Source organism: Cebus imitator, unplaced genomic scaffold (assembly GCF_001604975.1).
Source record: "Cebus imitator isolate Cc_AM_T3 unplaced genomic scaffold, Cebus_imitator-1.0 Scaffold88, whole genome shotgun sequence".
Taxonomy (NCBI): Eukaryota; Metazoa; Chordata; class Mammalia; order Primates; family Cebidae; genus Cebus; species Cebus imitator.
Genome location: NW_016107403.1, coordinates 6328866 through 6347289, shown reverse-complemented (window position 1 = coordinate 6347289; position 18424 = coordinate 6328866). Strand labels below are relative to the sequence as shown.

Sequence of the window (18424 nt, the reverse complement as noted above, 5' to 3'; positions counted from 1 at the left end):
AAAAAAAAAAAAAATCAGATAATTTTTTGTGCACATAAGGAGGCAATACTGGAGTTAGAGCAAAATCCATGCTTTTGATGATTAGTGTTATGAGAGTATTCTGTTATAAAGAACTACAAATCAGTAAGAAAAAGGCAACTCAGTAGAAAAATATACAAAGCATATAAACAGTTCAGAGAAGAGATACCCAATGGGCGGCAAATATTAAAAGATACTTTACTAGGAATCAGGAAAATGTAAATCAAAACAAGTAGATACTATTTTAAACTCGTTAGATTGGCAAAAAGTTAAGTCTTCAATATAGAATATAGATATGGATGGACTAAGAAATTAGTCAGAGAGCCATCTAGAAATATAAGAGAAAGGATAACAAGAGAGAGGAAGAGTATTGATTTAGTCATCTGAAACTATTTCCCATTTTCTTTTGTTATAGAATGGCCTCAGAAATAATCAAAGGAAGGTAAAAAGGTGAGTATCATTATGCATTGAACATATTTTGAACTGAAGTTTTATTTCAGACTTATTTATTGTTTTTAATACTTGTCATGTATACCCTTATTTGAGTGGAGTTTCAGAAGCAGACAGTTTGAAATCTATAAACAAATAATTTTAGATGTGTCAAGAAATCTTTGAGTGTAAATGCATACTATACCATAGACATAAAGCCCTATGGGGGTATTGCTAGTGTAATTAGGTTAAGGGCATCATATTATATGAGGCTGGCAAGGAACTGGGCTGTTTTCACTGTAGAAGTGTTTTCAAGAGAAGTGTATTATTTTGCAGACAAGTTTAAAATAACATAAAAACTTGGATTAAAAAAGGTCAAATGCTATGTCAGTTAACTGAAGAGAAAGGCAAATATGTAAATATAGTTGGAAATGAGGGTAAGAAGGCAGTAGGAGCCCTTATGATCCACTAGTATATTCTGAGCAGTGGATAAATGTGTTGAAGAAAGGTGATGATTCTTGATGTAGATGCTTGGATGGAGAGGAGAGTGGACATGACCTGAGGAAACAGATTCCCATAGCTGAGTCAAAGCATGAAGAAGAGGTAAAGGAGAAAGGATTTGAAGATTGTTTCACTTTGAACAGGGTGCAGTCAAGAACCATGGCACTAATAGTGTTAAGGAAGTTGAGGAGTTGAGGGCTTTCAGGGAAGACAGCATTTTGGATATGTTTAGTTTTAGGTGGTACTTAAATTTCCAGTTGCAGGTGGCTTATCATCAGTGAGGAATAACAGCTAGGATGAGAGTGGAAGGAGATTTGCTTCCTGAGGTTTTGAGTCTGGAGGAGGAAAAGGTGAGGTTAGTGACATGTCAACAATGAATGCTCTAAGGTAGAAAAAGGAGCCAGGAGAGAAATGAAACAGTATTAGAGACCAGAGGAAAACTGTAAGTTAATAGTTTTATTTAAAAAAAAAAAATGTTGGCTGGGTACAGTGACTTGCATCTGTATTCCTCAGCACTTTGGGAGGCCAAGGTGGGAGGGTGGCTTTGGTTCCGGAGTTTAAGACCAGACTGGGTAATATAGAAAGACCCCTTCTCTACAAAAAATAAAAAGAATGAGCTAAGTATGGTAGTACGCGCCTGTAGTCCCAGCTACCTGGGAGGCTGAGGTGGGAGGATCTCCTCTGAGCCCAGGATTTCAAAGTTATAGTGAGCTATGATCATACCACTGCACTCTAGGCTGAGAGATGGAATAAGACCTTGCCTCAGAAGAAAAAAAAAGAAAAAAGAAAAAGGTTAACATTAACACTAAACAAGTTATATTTGATTTCAATTTTGAGTTTTATATTCAACTCTTAATTTTTAGGCCTAATTTGGCGCCTAGATTTGACCCTCCTGACATGAAAGGAACAAAATATACTATGGATACGAGGTAAGATTTTAAGAGCTGAAGAAAGAAGAAGGAACTGTGAAAAGTGGCTCAACAGACAAAGACAGGTTTATTTTGGAGAATAAACCTGAGAGAGGTTTCTGGCCGATTTCAGTCAGGAGCATTCTCTCTTACAAACTAAGGGTATTTAAGGGTTAGGGAGTGAGAGCTTATTGCAGATTTGGAATGTTTCTGGGTGGAGGAGAGTTTTATGGTGGGGGTAGAATGTCTCTGGTTGGAGGGGAGGTTATCTTGGGCTGGCATGTTTCCGGTTGGAGGGGAGGTTATTTCGGGTTGGCATGTCTCTAGCCAGTGGGGGTTTATCTCAAAATTGGAATGTTTCTGATTGGAGGTGTCATTTGTGGTTTATGGTCATGCTGACATTTGCCATTAGACTGTTTTTTGAGCTGGATTTGGGCAGTTTTTAATCAAGGGGAACTTAAAATGGTGGTGCTTGTCCAAGATGGCAATGCTCCTGTTCTGTCATCCAGCTCCTACAGTTATAAAATGATGAGGGGCAGCATGTTTTTTCTGGCTACTTCCTGTAGAGCAGGGGAGGTGGAGAGTTCTTTGGTCTCAGATTAACTGTAGGAGTAATGCCTTCTGTAGATGTTTTTGGATAGTTTTCTGTGAAATGGCCATGATCCTGTTGGTTAAAAATCTTTGAATCAGATCAATTAGGCAGGTTAAGAGCATTAGTCCTAGGCATATCATTAGGAGCGGGCCCAGGAATGAGATGACCCATGTGATGATTTTGTTCCCAAACCAAGAATTTATTTGGATATTTTGCTAATTGTGGGAAGAAAGTTGCCCAGGTGCCATGGCAAGAGACTGAAGGCACAATCTGTCCCAGCATAATAAACAATTACTTAGTTATAGCAATGACACCAAATAGACTTAGATACAATCACATAATTAATTATATAAATCAATCTTATTACATTATTATTCTCTATTATTAACCTTTGCTTTAGTATTATAGTGTAGGAACATTTTTAGCCTTATAGTATAGAAATAATCAGGTGAAATATAATTCAGAACTGAAGGGACATTTTGAGAAGTGATCAGGAGGCAAAAGTAAATGCCTTGCAGTAGCACCAGTGCCTGGTAAGGTGCCCCTTACTTAGCAGGCAGGCCTTGCAGTAGTGCCAGTGCCTGGGGAGGCAGGCCATGAGGGGGAGTTTCCCTTTCACTGGGGAGTTCAGAGAATACTCTGCTCTGTCCAGCTCTTGAGGAAGGTCTAACACTAGTCAGGCCAGCCCACAGATATCCAGGGGCTTAAACACCTCTCCGTGGTGCTGTGCTCCGATGGTCACCATCCTTGTCCACTTTCATGTTCCACTTTCCCACCCAGTGCTCCCTTGTAAATTCTTAGAAGTTGTGACAAGTAAGAATAGAGGAATTCTAAAAGCCTTTGATCTCTCTGGTAAGTGCATAGAAAAATACTGACCTATGTGCCTCCCCTCCATGCAGTGGCTACATGAGAGGGAGGGGTCCCTGTACTATACCCACGTGACCCCCTGTACTATACCCAGTGGCCCTCTGTACTGTACCCATGTGGCCCCCCGTATTGAAAGCATGTGATTTGCTTGACCCCTACCAATCATGTCAAATGAGTCACTCACCTGGCCCTGTCCCCTGCCTTTTATACAATAAATATCAGCACGTCCAGGCATTCGGGGCCATTGCTGGACTCCGTGCCTTGGTAGCAGTGGTCCCCCAAGTCCACCTGAATTCTTCTCTTATCTCTGAATCCTTATGTCTTTCTTTCCTGCAATCTGTCATCTCCACACACAAAAGGACACCCATGAGACCCTGTGGGGCTGGACCCTACAGCTATCCCTTTAGCTTTTTAGCCCTTTCTTTAAGTTTTTCAGCATCGTCTCTTACTAGGCTGGATTGGTTGAGATAGAAGCAACATTCCTCACCCAGTGAGAGGCAGAGGTCCTCTTTTTCAGACATTATAAGATCTAGTCCCCATCTATTTTGGAGGACTACTACAGCCAAGGAGTCTAGTTTGTCTTGGACTCTTGTAAGCCTTCAGGCTCTATCTTCTAAAGAACCCTGTAGCTCTGTGGAAAGAGCTTTACGGGATGTTAAGGAGGTGGCCAATCTGCCTGCTCCCAATCCAAGTCTGGAGGTTATAGCCAAGGCAGCTGTTAAAGGAATGACGTGGATGGCCTTCCTCTTCCTAATGTATTGGAGGGATGGAACGGGCAATGGTTGGCTAGGAGAAACTAGTCCCATGGAGGGAGAAAGATAAACTAGGGTATAGGTTCTGGTCCAGTTGGTGGGGAGACAAAGATATGTCGTTGGTACCACACGCAAAAAATAAGCCTTTGTCGTAAATACAGGTGAGGATACGGAAAGAAAACAAGTGAATTAAAGACGGGATTTTTTTCTTTCCTGTGGTTTGTTACTCCAGGTGGACGAGGAGGAGGCCAAGGAATCACCCACTATAGTAGAGATATAGGCAGAGTTACTTTTTACACATTTAATGTGATCGGATGTTGCACCATTGTTATTGAGCCATGGATAAAGGTGGGCACTAGGGACAGCACAAATTAGGCCGGAGGCATTGGTCGAGGGAGAGGCTGTAAAAGGAGTAGGTTGCAGAAATGGTCCATTCACTTCAACTTGGTCAACTTGGTTCGTTTGATGGTCAGATGGGTGTTTAACAATGATAGTGCGGTTACATTAGTCAAGTGTTAAGGACCTGACAGGGAAATTTCCCTCAGAGGCTGAAAAACAAAGTGAAGCTTGTTGTAAAAGAGGAGGGTGTTTAGTTATGAGCCCTTCAATGGGAGGGCCTTGGGGCTTAAGGCATTGTAGGGAATTGTAATACGTTTGAAATAGTTTGTTGGCCTCGTTGGCCATGGAGGTGGGATAATCGCTGACCAGAGTGTCAGCTCTTTCGTAAAAGGAAGCTCCTTTTTGGAGTTTATAGATTAGGGATATGTTTCCTATTAAAAGGTCATGACAGAGTATAGGAAGGGCTGTGTAAGCTGAGGAAGACAGCAACAAACACATCCTGCATTCTGGAGCAAAGCAAGAGAGCTTGCAGCAAGAGGGGTTGTGTAAGATTTATAGAGCATTCTAGTTTGAGAGCAGTGAGGAGTGGTTGTATTGGTGAGGTTGATGTCATTAGGGAATTTATATTGAAAGAAACAAGCAAAAGGAGAAAAAAGTTTTTTGGGTAGAAGTAAAGTCCTGGAAAGTTTTTTGAAGCCATAAATATGGAATAGTAGGAACCAATCAGGATATATGATGGGAGTTTCGTAAGCGTACCACTGAAGGTCTGTAACAAGGTTAGTTAGGAAGAAATGAAAGTCTGGGAGACAAAGAGACATAGCTGCTTAGGTGAATTTCTCTTCCTTTTCCTCCGGCATTCGGGTGAGACGAAGGGAAGTAGGTCCTATGGAGACACAAGAGAAGGCTGAAGGGGGTTTAGATTTGGTTGTATGAGTGTGCAGTGAAGGGAAGTCTGTTTTCTTGAGAGAAGTATAATGAAGCCAGCTGGGGAGTCCCTTTGTCTTTGCTGCCGTGGGTGTAGGAAGGATGATCTGGTACGGCCCCTTCCATTTTGGTGTGAGGCGGGAATTGGAGGGAAGGCTGGGATCTTTTACCAGAACCCAGTCTCCTGGTTGTAGGAAGGGATTAGAGAGGTCAGTGACAGGTTGTGGCAGGTATTTGTCAGCATATTCCCAAATGAAATGGCAGATGGCATGCAGAAGAGGGGAAACGAGAGGGGTTGTTAGAGGTGGGCCTTGACCCTGAGGTGGAACCAAAGGAGCGAGGTCTCCCACACAGGAGTTCAAAGGGGCTGAGCATTAAAGGTTTATGTGGGAGTCCCCGAATTTTTAGAAGGGCCAAAGGTAAAAGTGTAACCCAGTCTTTATGTGAGGGTGTTTTTTAGCATGCTATTCATTTTTTCAACCTTTCCTGAAGATTGAGGTCGATAGTGGATGTGTAGCTTCCAGGTGATTCGTAGGGCTTGTGCAAGTGTTTGAGTAATTTGAGAAATGAATTCAGAACCATTATCAGATTGAAAAGAAAGAGGCACCTGAACTTGGGAATGATTTCTGTTGTTAATTTGGAGGTGATAGTAGAAGCTCGCTTGTTGGTTGTGGGAAAAGCCTTGACCCATCCCGAAAAGGTATCAACCAGAACCAAAAGAAATCAAACCTTTTTTACTTGGGTAAAATCAATTTGCCAGTCTTGTCCTGGAAGATGTCCCCTGGCTGGATGAGTTGGAAAAGAAGGGGCTCTAGTGTTGGAGTGGGGTGAAGCTTTCTGGCAAATAGAGCATTGATGGGAAATGGCTTTCAACTGTTCCATTATATCTCGGGTTATGCGTGTGTGGGAACTTAAGAGATGTTGTAGAAGGGAATGGCTAGCATGGAAGAGGCTGTGGATGTCCCATAAAAGAGTTATTTTTTCAGGGTCAGGTAGGACTGATTTGTTTTGTATGAACCCGTATGGGAGTTTGAATTGCGCCCCTGCTGTGATTAGTTTTTTTTTTTTTTTTTTTTTTTTTTTCCCGAGATGGAGTCTCACTTTGTCGCCCAGGCTGGAGTGCAATGGCATGATCTTGACTCACTGCAACCTTCGCCTCCCAGGTTCAAGTGATTCTCCTGTCTCAGTCTCCCAAGTAGCTGGGATTACAGGCACACACCACCATGCCCAGCTAATTTATTTATTTTTATTTTTAGTAGAGACAGGGTTTCACCATGTTGTTGTATTTGGTGTTCAGGATAAAAGGAGGTGATATGTTGTGTGAGGGGAAATAGATATTGGAGAATTGGATGATTGGTTGGAGGCGTGTTTTGCCCAATAGTCAGGCTCACGATTCCCAAAAGAAATGTGTCTTTTATCTGATTGGTATCCTTTGCAATAGAAAGCTGCAACTTTTTCTGGAAGTAGAGCTGCCTTTAGTAGATGATGGACTAGTTTTCCATCAATGATAGGAGTTCCCTTAGCTGTGAGATAGTCCCGCTTGCTCCAAATTTGGGCAGTGGAATTGTTGATATTATAAGCATATTTAGAATTAGTGTATATATTAACTTGTGTGTTTTTTGGTAGGGTTGATGCTCTAATTAGGGCAACTAATTCTGCTTGTTGGGAGGATGTGCCCAAAGGCAAGGGGGCAGGCTTTATAATTCTTCTAGGTGGAAGAGAGTAGGTATCCTCATGATATCCCTCAGTGATGGCACATCCTGCTTGGAGGGAAGGGTTTTTTGATGCGCTATAAACTAATCTAGGGCTCGCTTTATGTGAATAGAAGTAAGGTGGTGAAACATGGTGAGAGAACTTTCAGTTGGATCAGAGCATGAGGGTTGGTCGTGGTCCAAAATTAGTGTTGAAGATAAAAGAGTAGCAGGATTGGGGGGGAACATCTATGAAGAGAGAGAGGGTTGAAGGAGGGTTGAATGTAGGACTTGCATGCTAGGGAATGAGATGGAAGTGAGTGCCTTATGGCTGAGCATATCCTATAGACTGTGAGAAGAAAATACCTGAAGAGGTTCATAGAATGTGAGTCTGTGCCTCAGGGATAATTAAAGAGATTGTGGCCAAATTTTTTAAGCAAAGGGGCCAGCTTTTGTAAATGGGGTCAAGTTGTTTTGAAAAATATGCCACTGGTTGGAGGGAATCTCCCGTAGGTTGGGCTAATGGTCCAAGGGCCTGATTATGAGAACTGTGTAAATGTAGATGTAAAGATCTTAGTGGGTTTGGAGGGCCTAAGCAGGGCCTGTAATAAGGTACGTTTTAGGTGAGCGAAAGCTTGATAAAGGTCTGGGGTGGGAATGAGTGGTTGGTCAAGATTTCCTTTTGTGTGTTCATAAAGAGGTTTAGCGATAGTGGCAAAATTTGCCATCTGTAATGGGAAATATCCCACTAATCCAAAGAAAGAAAGTCAGTCCCTTTTTGTGTTAGGAAATGGGATTTGTTGAATGCCTTGCTTTCATGTCAGTGGAATTTCTTGAGTATTTTGAGTTATGATTAATCCTAGGTATGAAACATTTGGAGAGGAAAATTGGGCCTTCCTTTTGGATCCCAAGTACCCACATTTAGCCAAAAAATTTAAAAGCCCGGTGGTGTGTTGAATACAATGTTCTAGAGAGGGGCTGCAAATGAGTAAATCGTCCACATGTTGAAGCAAAACGCCAGGTGGTAAAGGTAGTTGGGAGAGGTCCAGTTGAAGTGCCTGACCGAAATCATGAGGCCTGTCCCTAAACCCCAGGGGAAGACAGTCCAGGCGAGCTGTTGGGAGTAGCCTGTATCAGCGTCAGTCCAAGTGAAAGCAAAAAGGTTTTGAGAGGAGGGATGTAGAGGGATAGTATGAAAGGCATCTTTGAGGTCTAATGCAGAGAAATAGCTAGTGTTGGGAGGAGCTTGCAATAGGAGAGTGTAGGGGTTTGGGACAACAGGACAAACAGGAACAATAGCGGAGTTGATTTGTTGCAAATCCTGAACCAGTCTATAGGAGCCATCTGGTTTTTTAATTGGGAGAATAGGAGTATTGCAGGGAGAATGGGTGGGGATTAAAATATTGGCAGCCAGGCCAGGTGCAGTGGCTCACACCTGTAATCCCAGCACTTTGGGAGGCCACGGCGGGTAGATCACTTGAGGTCAGGAGTTCTAGACCAGCCTGGTCAACATGGTGAAACCTCATCTCTACTAAAAATACAAAAGTTAGCTGGGCATGATGGCACATGCCTGTAGTCCCAGCTACTTGGGAGGCTGAGGCAGGAGAATTGCTTGAACCTGGGAGGCAGAGGTTGCAGTGAGCCGATACTGTACCACTGAACTCCAGCTTGGGTGACAGGGGCAAGACTCTTGTCTAAATAAATAAATAAATAAAATAAAATATTGTAAGCCAACCATGTTGGCCAGGTTGGTCTTGAACTCTTAACCTCAGGGGATCCACCTGCCTTGGCTTCCCAAAGTGCTAGGATTATAGGCATGGGTCACTGCGCCTGGCCTTATCATGGCTGTTGAAAAGCCAGCAGTTGACTGTGACTGCCGGGGGTGATCTGTTATGTTGGACTTGCCCTGGGAGGAGTGAGCCTCTGTGAATCAAGAGCTTCTGCCAAGTGTATCTTTCTTATTCAGGAGAGAATCATGTTTGTTATACTGTCTATTTCACAAGTGACATTAAAGGGAAAGGGGCGGGGAAGTAGGGAAGGGGTGAGCACCAAATGTCAAAATAACTGTTGTTGTTTTTTCTTCTTTAAGGTTTGGCAAGGATTTTAAAGAAATAGAATTAATTGGCTCAGGTGCATTTGGCCAAGTTTTCAAAGCAAAACACAGAATTGACAAAAAGACTTACGTTATTAAACGTGTTAAATATAATAGCGAGTAAGTAGTAAATGTTTACATTTTTTTGAATGGATAGGTATGCTCAATCTGCACTATGCCTTTTTATGCTTCTCTCTTCTTTATTAGGATATCATTTGTTTTTATTTTCTGGTCCTCATTAAATATTTCATTCTACCAAGAGGAGTTTGGCTTACTGTAAGATGATCTCACTTTACTATGGTTATTTCCATAATAATGGATGTAGCATTGGTCATCCCTTTGATGTTGCCTTCAGAACTGAAGCTATAGAGTCATTTGGTTTAAGGTGGCATGCAAATTCATAAAACGCTCCATATTTTTCAAACCGTGGCACCAAATAGAACTTGTCATTACTCACAAAAAAGGTGATCTTTGAGATGTTCTAGTCTTACCTCCTTATTTTACAGATGAGGAGACTAAGATCCAGAGATGTGAAGTGATTTTTGTCTAAGGTAAAAGCTAGACGATATTTGTTCTCTGGTCGTCTGCTATTGCATAAGGCACTGTTCTAAAATGCTGTGGCTTAAAAACAGCAATTTATTGTTATCTCTAATGGTTCTGTGGTTTGATTGTGCTCATCTGGACAATTCTTACTTGGGGTCTCCCAGGCATTTGCAGTCAGTAGTCATCTGAAACCTTGATTAGGCCGGATATCCAAGCTGGCTAGCAATTGACACTGGCTCTGGGCTGGAAGTTCAGCTGGGACTGTGAACCAGAATACCTCCGCATGGCCTCTTTATGGGGATTGGGCTTCTTACAACTTAGTGACTGGGTGTCAAGAAGGATTGTCCCCAGAACAAGTCATCCAAGAGACGAGGAGTGAGGGGCAAGGCTTCTTTTGACCTAGTCTGAGGAGTTCTAGAATGTCACTACCACCAAGTTATATTGGTTAAACAAGTCACTAAAGCCAGCTTAGATTCAAGGGGAGGGCAAATAGGCTCTACCTCTCAATTTAAGGAGTGGAAGCATGTATGGGATGATAAAGAACAGATCAAGATTATCTTTGGACATGATCTCCTATGTAATAAGGTGGGGATTTAGAACTCATCCCCTGGAATGCCAATTCAATGTGTTCGCGCTGTAACCCACTGCTTCCAACATTTGTTTTGTGTATTATCTACCCTCTCACTCCTGCTGGATAGCAGAACAGGAAGGAAAACCTCCATAGAAAGGCAGTCTTAAATCACATGGCCACCAGTTCACCAATCTTGCTTGTTGCACTCTGGCAGTTGTTACTGTGTATAGCTTGGCCAAACTGATCCCTCAAAGACTAGCAAAGGAGATGGGAAAGGGATCTGGTTTAAGGAAAATGAGATGTGCAAAGGAAAGGCAGGCATGGAGTGCTGGGTGTTCTTCATCCCAGATTAACAAACCTACTTCTTCTCTCATGCACAATGCTTTGCATTTGAAATAGGGTAATTCCTACTCTCTTCATTGTTTTATTTAACAGGAATGAAGGACTGCTGTATCGTTATTCCTTCTATTAGATAGAAGTTGTAACAAATGATAATAATATCCCAGCTACTTGGGAGGCTGAGGCAGGGGGATTGCTTGAAGGCAGATGTTTGAGACCAGCCTAGGCCGCATAGTGAGACCCAGTGTCAAAAATAAAATGAATAAATGAGGGTGGGGTGCAGTGGCTTACACTTGTAATCCCAGCACTTTGGGAGGCCAAGGCAAGCAGATTACTTGAGGTCAGGAGTTCGAAACCAGCCTGGCCAACCACCCCATCTCTACAAAAATACAGAAATTAGCCAGGTGTGGTGGCGGGTGCCTGTGATCCCAGCTGCTTGGGAGGCTGAGGCAGGAGAATCACTTGAACCTGGGAGGTAGAGGCTGCAGTGAGCCGAGATGGTGCAACTGCACTCCAGCCTGGGTGACAGAGACTCCATCTCAAAAAAAAAATAAAAGTATAATAATGTTGATGATGGTCCAGTGTCTTGGTCATTTCCGGTAGTTTATACATTGATATAACATATTTTAAAATATCTTTGGAAATATTAATCTGGAGCCATAAATTTTTTTATATACTTTGGCCCAAGGGTTTCCTGTTTGGGAATCTGTTTTAAGAATATTATTTAGGGAGGACAAGGTAGGTGGATCGCTTGAGCTCGGGAGTTTGAGACCAGCCTGGGGCAACATGGCGAAACTCTATCTCTACAAAAAATAGAAAAGTTAGACGGGTGTGGTAGCCATGCTTGTAGTCTCAGCTACCCGAGAAGCTGAGGTGGGAGATCACCTGAGCCTGGTAGGTGGAGGCTGCAGTGAGCCATCATCACACCACTGCACTACCCGCCTGGGTGACAGTGAGACCCTATCTCAAAAAAAAATATTATTTAAATTATGGATTTATATCCAAGAAGATCTAAATCACAATGTCATTCATTAACAGTGAAAAATTAGAACAAACAAAATATCCAGCAGTTAAGAAATGAGTAAACATGTTTTGTTCTGTACCCTGATCAATGGCTATTTTGCAGCCATTAAAAATGACTGGCCAGACATGGTGGCTCACGCCTGTAATCCCAACACTTTGGGAGGCTGAGGCTGTCAGATTACTTGAGATCAGGAATGCAAGACCAACCTGGGCCACATGGCAAAAACCCTGTCTCTACAAAAATTACAAAAACTAGCTGGGTGTGGTGGTATGTGCCTGTGGTCCTAGCTACTCGGGAGGCTAAGGTGGAAGGGTCACTTGGGCCCTAGGGGCAGAGGTTGCAGTGAGCCAAGACTGCCACTGCACTCCAGCCTGGGTGACAGAGCGAGACCCTGTCTCAAAAAAAAAAAAAAAAAAGAAGGAAAGGAAGAAAAGGAAGGAAGGAAAGAAGGAAGAGAGGGAGGGAGGGAGGGAGGAAGAGAGGAAGGAAGGAAGGAAAAATAACAGATTGTAAGAAGGAAGCTAAAATAATAACATTGTTATAGGATTTTCAACATATCAGTAATTTTTTCTTTGTTTTTGCAAATTTTATGTCATATAGTTTAGAACTTTTTGCATTAAAAAATAAAATTGTAAAATGTTTGTTTATCCTTCCTCATCTTTGAGACCTCCAAATTATTTACTGCAAATTATTTACTCCAAATTATTTACTGCATTTAGCATGGAATTGTCTTAGGTCTTGGCAGTACATCCCTATAATGCCTCCCACCATCTCACCTTCTCTGCATAAATTGTCCTTTTGTGTATTTTTGCCACACATTGAAAATCCTGAATTAGGTACTTTACACTGCCTGGGATACCTAGCCTTGCCACCAAATGTGGTTTGCTTGTGAAATCTAAAGATTTTAACAAAGTCTAAGCAAAACATAATGTATGATTTAGCTATGAAAAATTGCATCAGCTGGGTCCAGTGGCTCATACTTACAGTTCCAGCACTTTGGGAGGCTGAGGCAGGTAGGTTGCTGGAGCCCAGGAGTTTGAGACCAGCGTGAGCAACATGGCAAAACTCCATCTCTACAGAAAATATTTAAAAAGTAGACGGATGTGGTGGTGTGTTCCTGTGGTCCCAGCTACTCAGGAGGCTGAGATGGGAAGACTTCTTGAGCCTGGGAGGTTGAGGCTGCAATGAGCCAAGATTGTGCCACTGCACTCAACTTGGGAGACAAAGTGAGACCCTGTCTCAATAAAATAAATGAATTAAAACTGCATCACTGGCATTTCTTTTCTTTTTTTTTTCCAAGATGGAATCTTGCTCTGTCACCTAGGCTGGAGTGCAGTGTTGTGATCTCGGCTCACTGCAACCTCTGCCTCCTAGGTTCAAACAATTCTGCCTCAGCCTTCCGAGTAGCTGGGGTTACAGGCACGTATCACCATGCACACCCAGATAATTTTTGTATTCTTAGTAGAGATGGGGTTTCACCATGTTGGCCAGGCTGGTCTTGAACTCTTGACCTCATGATCCGCCTGCCTTGGCCTCCCAAAGTGCTGGGATTACAGGCATGAGCCAACGTACTCGGCCCTATCACTGGCATTTCAAGCCTGCTACAAATGATTTTTAAATTGTCTAATGTTTGGCATTATTGAAGTTGCTGCCTTTTGTTTTATGTTGAGATAAAACAAAAGAGTGGGAGTGAGAACACCTATGGTTTTTTCGGTATGTTCGCTTTTTCCTTTTGAATCTCCTGGCTTCCATTCTAAAATTGTGTGAGAACAGCAATGGTTTAATAAGGAATATCAATAGTTTTGTTCTGTGGTTGTTATTAGGGATGTACACTGACACTTCCATGTTCCTTGTGCCTTTTAACTAGCAAGGTGGAGCGTGAAGTGAAAGCATTGGCAGAACTTGATCATGTAAATATTGTTCACTACAATGGCTGTTGGGATGGATTTGATTATGATCCTGAGAGCAGTGATTATGATCCTGAGAGCAGTGATTATGATCCTGAGAACAGCAAAAATAATTTAAGGTAACTGAAAAGAAATTTTCATAGTCATAAGAAGATGAAAGGAAACCGTTATTTACTCTGTGTGGGCCACTGGATAAGGCCATTAATTACCACGATTAATAATCACAATTTCCTCTGAGAGACACTGTTATCTCTCCATTCTGCAGGTAAGGAAAAATGAAAATCTCTTCCTTGCTCCTCTCCTTGCTGCAAACTTACTCTCACAACCCTTTGTTATATCCTCAGCTGTCTTCAAAAATCTCAGGTTCAGCTTTACTGACACCATTGTGTAATGGAGGGCCTTGTGTATATGCCGGCTTTAGTACAGGCTGTAAATGTAGTCTTGTGGAGAAAGTTTTAGCATATAGATGCTACATCTGGGGGCTTCCTCCTCAGCTACCAACGCTCTTCTGTCCCTCTCTTAGGCTGTGATTGGTGTGGTGCAGTTCAAGAGTTTCTTTGAAATGTAGCTATACCACTTATGCTGGGGTGGCGGGCAGTGAAAATAATTTTTAAGATCACAAGGTGAGATGGGGACACCCTTGTGTTTTATGTCAGATAAGCCACTGCCAAACAACTGGAGATCCTAAAGTGCTGGCATCTGTCTCTGAAAGTCACCCCACCTATTTTGGGGTTAGCCCTCTCACTAAAATCCTGAGGCCAATGGGGTCCTGTTCATTCATTTTCTCCTGCCTCCACCTCCATCTCCACCACATGTAACTGAGAATTTTATCATCAGTTTCAGGAGTTACTGACCATCAGCATACAGGACTTAAGCTTTCCGCAAATTCTTGGCTGCCTCTTCCTGTTTTCAAGCTGACTTATACAAAGAATATAAATTAATATTGAGGCTAACTTAATTCAGAAATAAATAAAACATGGTTAGCATAAAAGTAAATCAATCATCTGCTTTACATCTCGTAGTAATTTGCTGGCACTTCTCCTAGAGTACCTTTCCTATTGTTTCAGCTTTGCTTTTCCCTTACTCTCTCCTATTAGGCTACTATCCCCATGATGGCAAGGATAGTGTCTGACTCATTTTCTCATCTCTAGGTACCTTTCATGCTCAGTAGTTCGATGATGAATTGAAAGGTTTCCAAATTACTTTATAGAATAATGAAATTTAGTTTCCTGCAACTTTATTGTATTCATGTTCCTCTCTGTCTATTAGCAAAGATGATTGCAGATCTTCAACAATAAAGAGTGGGTGGCTCATTTTTTTTTCTTCTCTTTTTTGAAACAGAGTCTCACTCTGTCACTCATGCTGGAGCACAGTGGCTCAATCTCAGCTCACTGCAACCTCCACCTTCTGGGTTCAAATGATTCTCATGCCTCATCCTCCTGAGTAGCTGTGACTACAGGTGCTGCGCCACCACACCCAGCTAATTTTTGTATTTTTAGGAGAGATGGGGTTTCACCATGCTGCCCAAGCTGGTCTCAAACTCCTGAGCTCAAGCAATCCACATGTCTCTGCCTCCCAAGTGCTAGGATTATAGGCATGAGCCACCATGCCTGGCCCAGCTCATATTTTATAAATTAGCTAAACAAATAAAGCTCTGGACATCTGGGAGCTTATGATTGAAATAAAAAATGGTTTATTATATTTTGATTCAAATTTATTATATTTAGATTTCTATTTTGAGACATGTTTTGGAGTTCTTAAGAAGGTAAGGTGTAAGCTTTTAAAAAGATAAGACTTTCTTTATAAATTTATATTTATTGTTACTTTTAACATACTGTGAATTTTATACCCAGATCAACGACTAAGTGCCTTTTCATCCAAATGGAATTCTGTGATAAAGGGACATTGGAGCAATGGATTGAAGAGAGAAGAGGCAAGAAACTAGACAAAGCTTTGTCTTTGGAATTCTTTGAACAAATAACAACAGGGGTAGATTATATACATTCAAAAAATTTAATTCATAGAGATCTTAAGGTAAGCGGAAGTACTTTATTAGTTGATATATATAATTTAGTAATTTAAAAGTTTATCTTCTCAACTGGACACAATAGCTCACACCTGTAATCTTAGCACTTTGGAAGGCTGAGGCAGGCGGATCACTTGAGGTCATGAGTTCAAAATCAGCCTGGCCAACATGGTGAAATCCTGTCTCTACTAAAAACACAAAAATTATCCGGATATGATGGCGTGTACCTGTAATCCCAGCTACTTGGGAGGCTGAGGCAGGAGAATTGTTTGAACCTGGGAGGTGGAGGTTGCAGTGAGTAGATAGAGATTGCACCACTGCACTTCGGCATGGACAAAAAGTTGAGACTTGAGACTCAACTTGAGTTCAGCCTTGAGACTCACCTCAAAATATACATATGTGTGTATATATATGTAAGTGTGTGTGTGTGTGTGTGTGTGTGTGTATCTTCTCTAGTTTTAGAATGGTGGTTAATTGATAGTTATGAGAAAATGATATTTCTGATCCTCTAATGTTAGAATGGGTCTAGAACTTGCCACGGATGCCATTCCATGCAGCTACCTAGAAGATCTCTTGGGCTACCTAGCGAACTTATTGTGACAATGAGCCCTATTAAAAGGCTCATTCACTTCTCATTCTATCTGGGTGATAGTCATACCCAGATGTAAGCACTAATAGCTGTCAAATAGTGAACATTTCCATGCAAATAATTACTGTGACTGGCACAGCCAACTGGCTGCTCTGTCCCTGCTCCTCCTGCCTCCTCTAAGAGACTCAGGCTTATCTGAGAGGCAAAAGGGACTCTGTTGACTGTGGCTTTAGGAATATGGTTCCCTAATCTCTCAGTCATTACTCTTGAGGGCTGTCACAGCTACTGGGTCCAGAGTCTAATAATGTCTTAGTTAGGCATTTCAATCCCATTACTGGAAAATTGCAGTAATCCGAAATTGGGAACGTGTGTCATCCATTAGTATTTTTGTTTTCCTTTGGCTTTCATGGTCTGGACAAGCAGTTTCCCTGTTTTTACTTCTCATCAAAATGACAGAAGGTGAGAGACAGAACAGCCCTTCACAGCCTTTTCTCCATTCCCTATTCCCTGTGACTTGCCTATACCTGCCACAAGCTGGCCATCCTAAATCCTGTTCCTGGGCCTTTGCTCATGTTCTTCTCTCTCATGGGACATTCTTCTGCCTGTCCCCTTTGGTGGTAATTTGTTCACAGAGCCTTTCCTGGTCAGTCTGGAACTGCCTTTTGCTATCCTAGGCAGAAGCACCTTATTTATGTGACTATCTGCTTGCCCCACTCGTCTAAAACAGCCAGGAATAAGGAAGGAAACAAAAAATTCCTTGAGAGGAATAAGTGCCCATACATACAGTTGTTTATTGGGCTCAGATTTGAATGAATAGTCCTTATTGCTTCTGTGGTCTGCTCAGGGACTGGCTGCCTGATTCTTTGGTGTTTTGAGTCTGTCTGGTTCCAATATGTCTCTTCTACAATATCTGTAGGTATTATTTGAAGTTGGAACATCATCAGGACTATTTCAAAAGGATAAATGTAGAGAGGTTATACTTTCACTTAGGGATAAATCACACATATAGGTAAATAACAAAATAAGCACATTTATTTCTATATACAATAATTTGCAAATAAATGCAGAAGTGTAAAGTCATCAAGTTCCTAGTCCTCAGAATGAATTAGCAAAATTCTGACTGGTGCCTATCCACTTATTTACCAATTGTACCCCACACTGTGTACCCCGTGTCATAGACTGGTCTTTTCTTGCATCTATTTGCAGAGAATTTTTGCTCTGGCTACAGTTGCTCAAGGGTCAGACTTTATTATTTTTAAATTTAAAAAAATTTTTGAGACAAGGTCTTGCTCTTTTGCCCAAGCTAGAGTGCAGTGGCATGATGCTAGGACCACAGGTGTGTACCACCACACCTGGGTAATTTTTTGTTTTTTTGTAGAGACAGGGTCTTACCATGTTGCTGATGCTTGTCTCAAACTCCTAGACTCAAAACTATCCTCCTACCTCAGCCTCCCAAAGTGCTGGCATTCCAGGTGTACTCCACTCCACCTGGCCTCAAGCTTTGATAGTGAGACTTCCTTCATCTTCTATAACTTTTGTAGCTCTCACTGCTACAGTTGTTGATTTCTCTCCTCTAAGAAAAGATACAATGAAGGTGTACAGTTTTGGGGTTATGCTTTGCAAAATAGCAGCTGTAGGTGGTTTTGCCAGAGAATGGTCTTTACCCAGTACAGTCCCTCTTATAAAGGTCTCCAAATGTTTACCAATTTCTGTTGGAATCTTAGAAACTAGACCAAGGGTGCTGGGAGGGGACATAGGGGTTTCTGGAGTGAGGGCTTTTGTCCAAGGCTGCTTCCCTCTAAAATGTTCAGTCTCCTAAAGCCCCAGCTCTTTGGTTGTCCTTGGCCTGAGCATCAGCCCTGTTCCTGTGCCTCCTATGTGAAGTTTCACCTCTTTTTTATGCTCTACAACCCTATATTTTATCTAGTCATATTATAGCTGATTAGACAAAATGTGACATTATTGTTTTTTTTTGTTTTGTTTTTTTTGTTGTTGTTTTTTTTGAGACAAGTTCTGACTGTATTGTCCAGGCTGGAGTACAGTGGCACGATCTCAGCTCACTGCACCCCCAACCTTCTGGGCTCAAGTGATCCTCCCACTTCAGCCCCCAAAGTAACTGGAACTATAGGCACAGGCCACCAAGCAAGGCTAATTTTTGATATTTTATAGAGACAGGACTTCACCATGGTGCCCAGGCTGGTCTCAAACACCTGAGCTCAAGTGATCTGCCAACCTTGGCCTCCCAAAGTTTGGGATTACAGGCATAAGCCACCGTGTCTAGCCTCTTATTCTTTTCTTTTCTTTCTTTCTTT

At 42.0% G+C, this 18424-nt stretch overlaps 1 protein-coding gene across 1 annotated transcript in view; it reads left to right on the top strand.

Annotated features, from left to right (window-relative positions):
• The window catches only part of EIF2AK2 (eukaryotic translation initiation factor 2 alpha kinase 2), a 42136-nt gene that overhangs the window by 13368 nt on the left and 10344 nt on the right, over positions 1-18424 (top strand). The window contains 5 exon segments of the mRNA XM_017534895.2: positions 434-468; positions 1812-1877; positions 9111-9233; positions 13458-13616; positions 15351-15531. Coding sequence (XP_017390384.1) covers positions 434-468; positions 1812-1877; positions 9111-9233; positions 13458-13616; positions 15351-15531 — 564 coding nt within the window.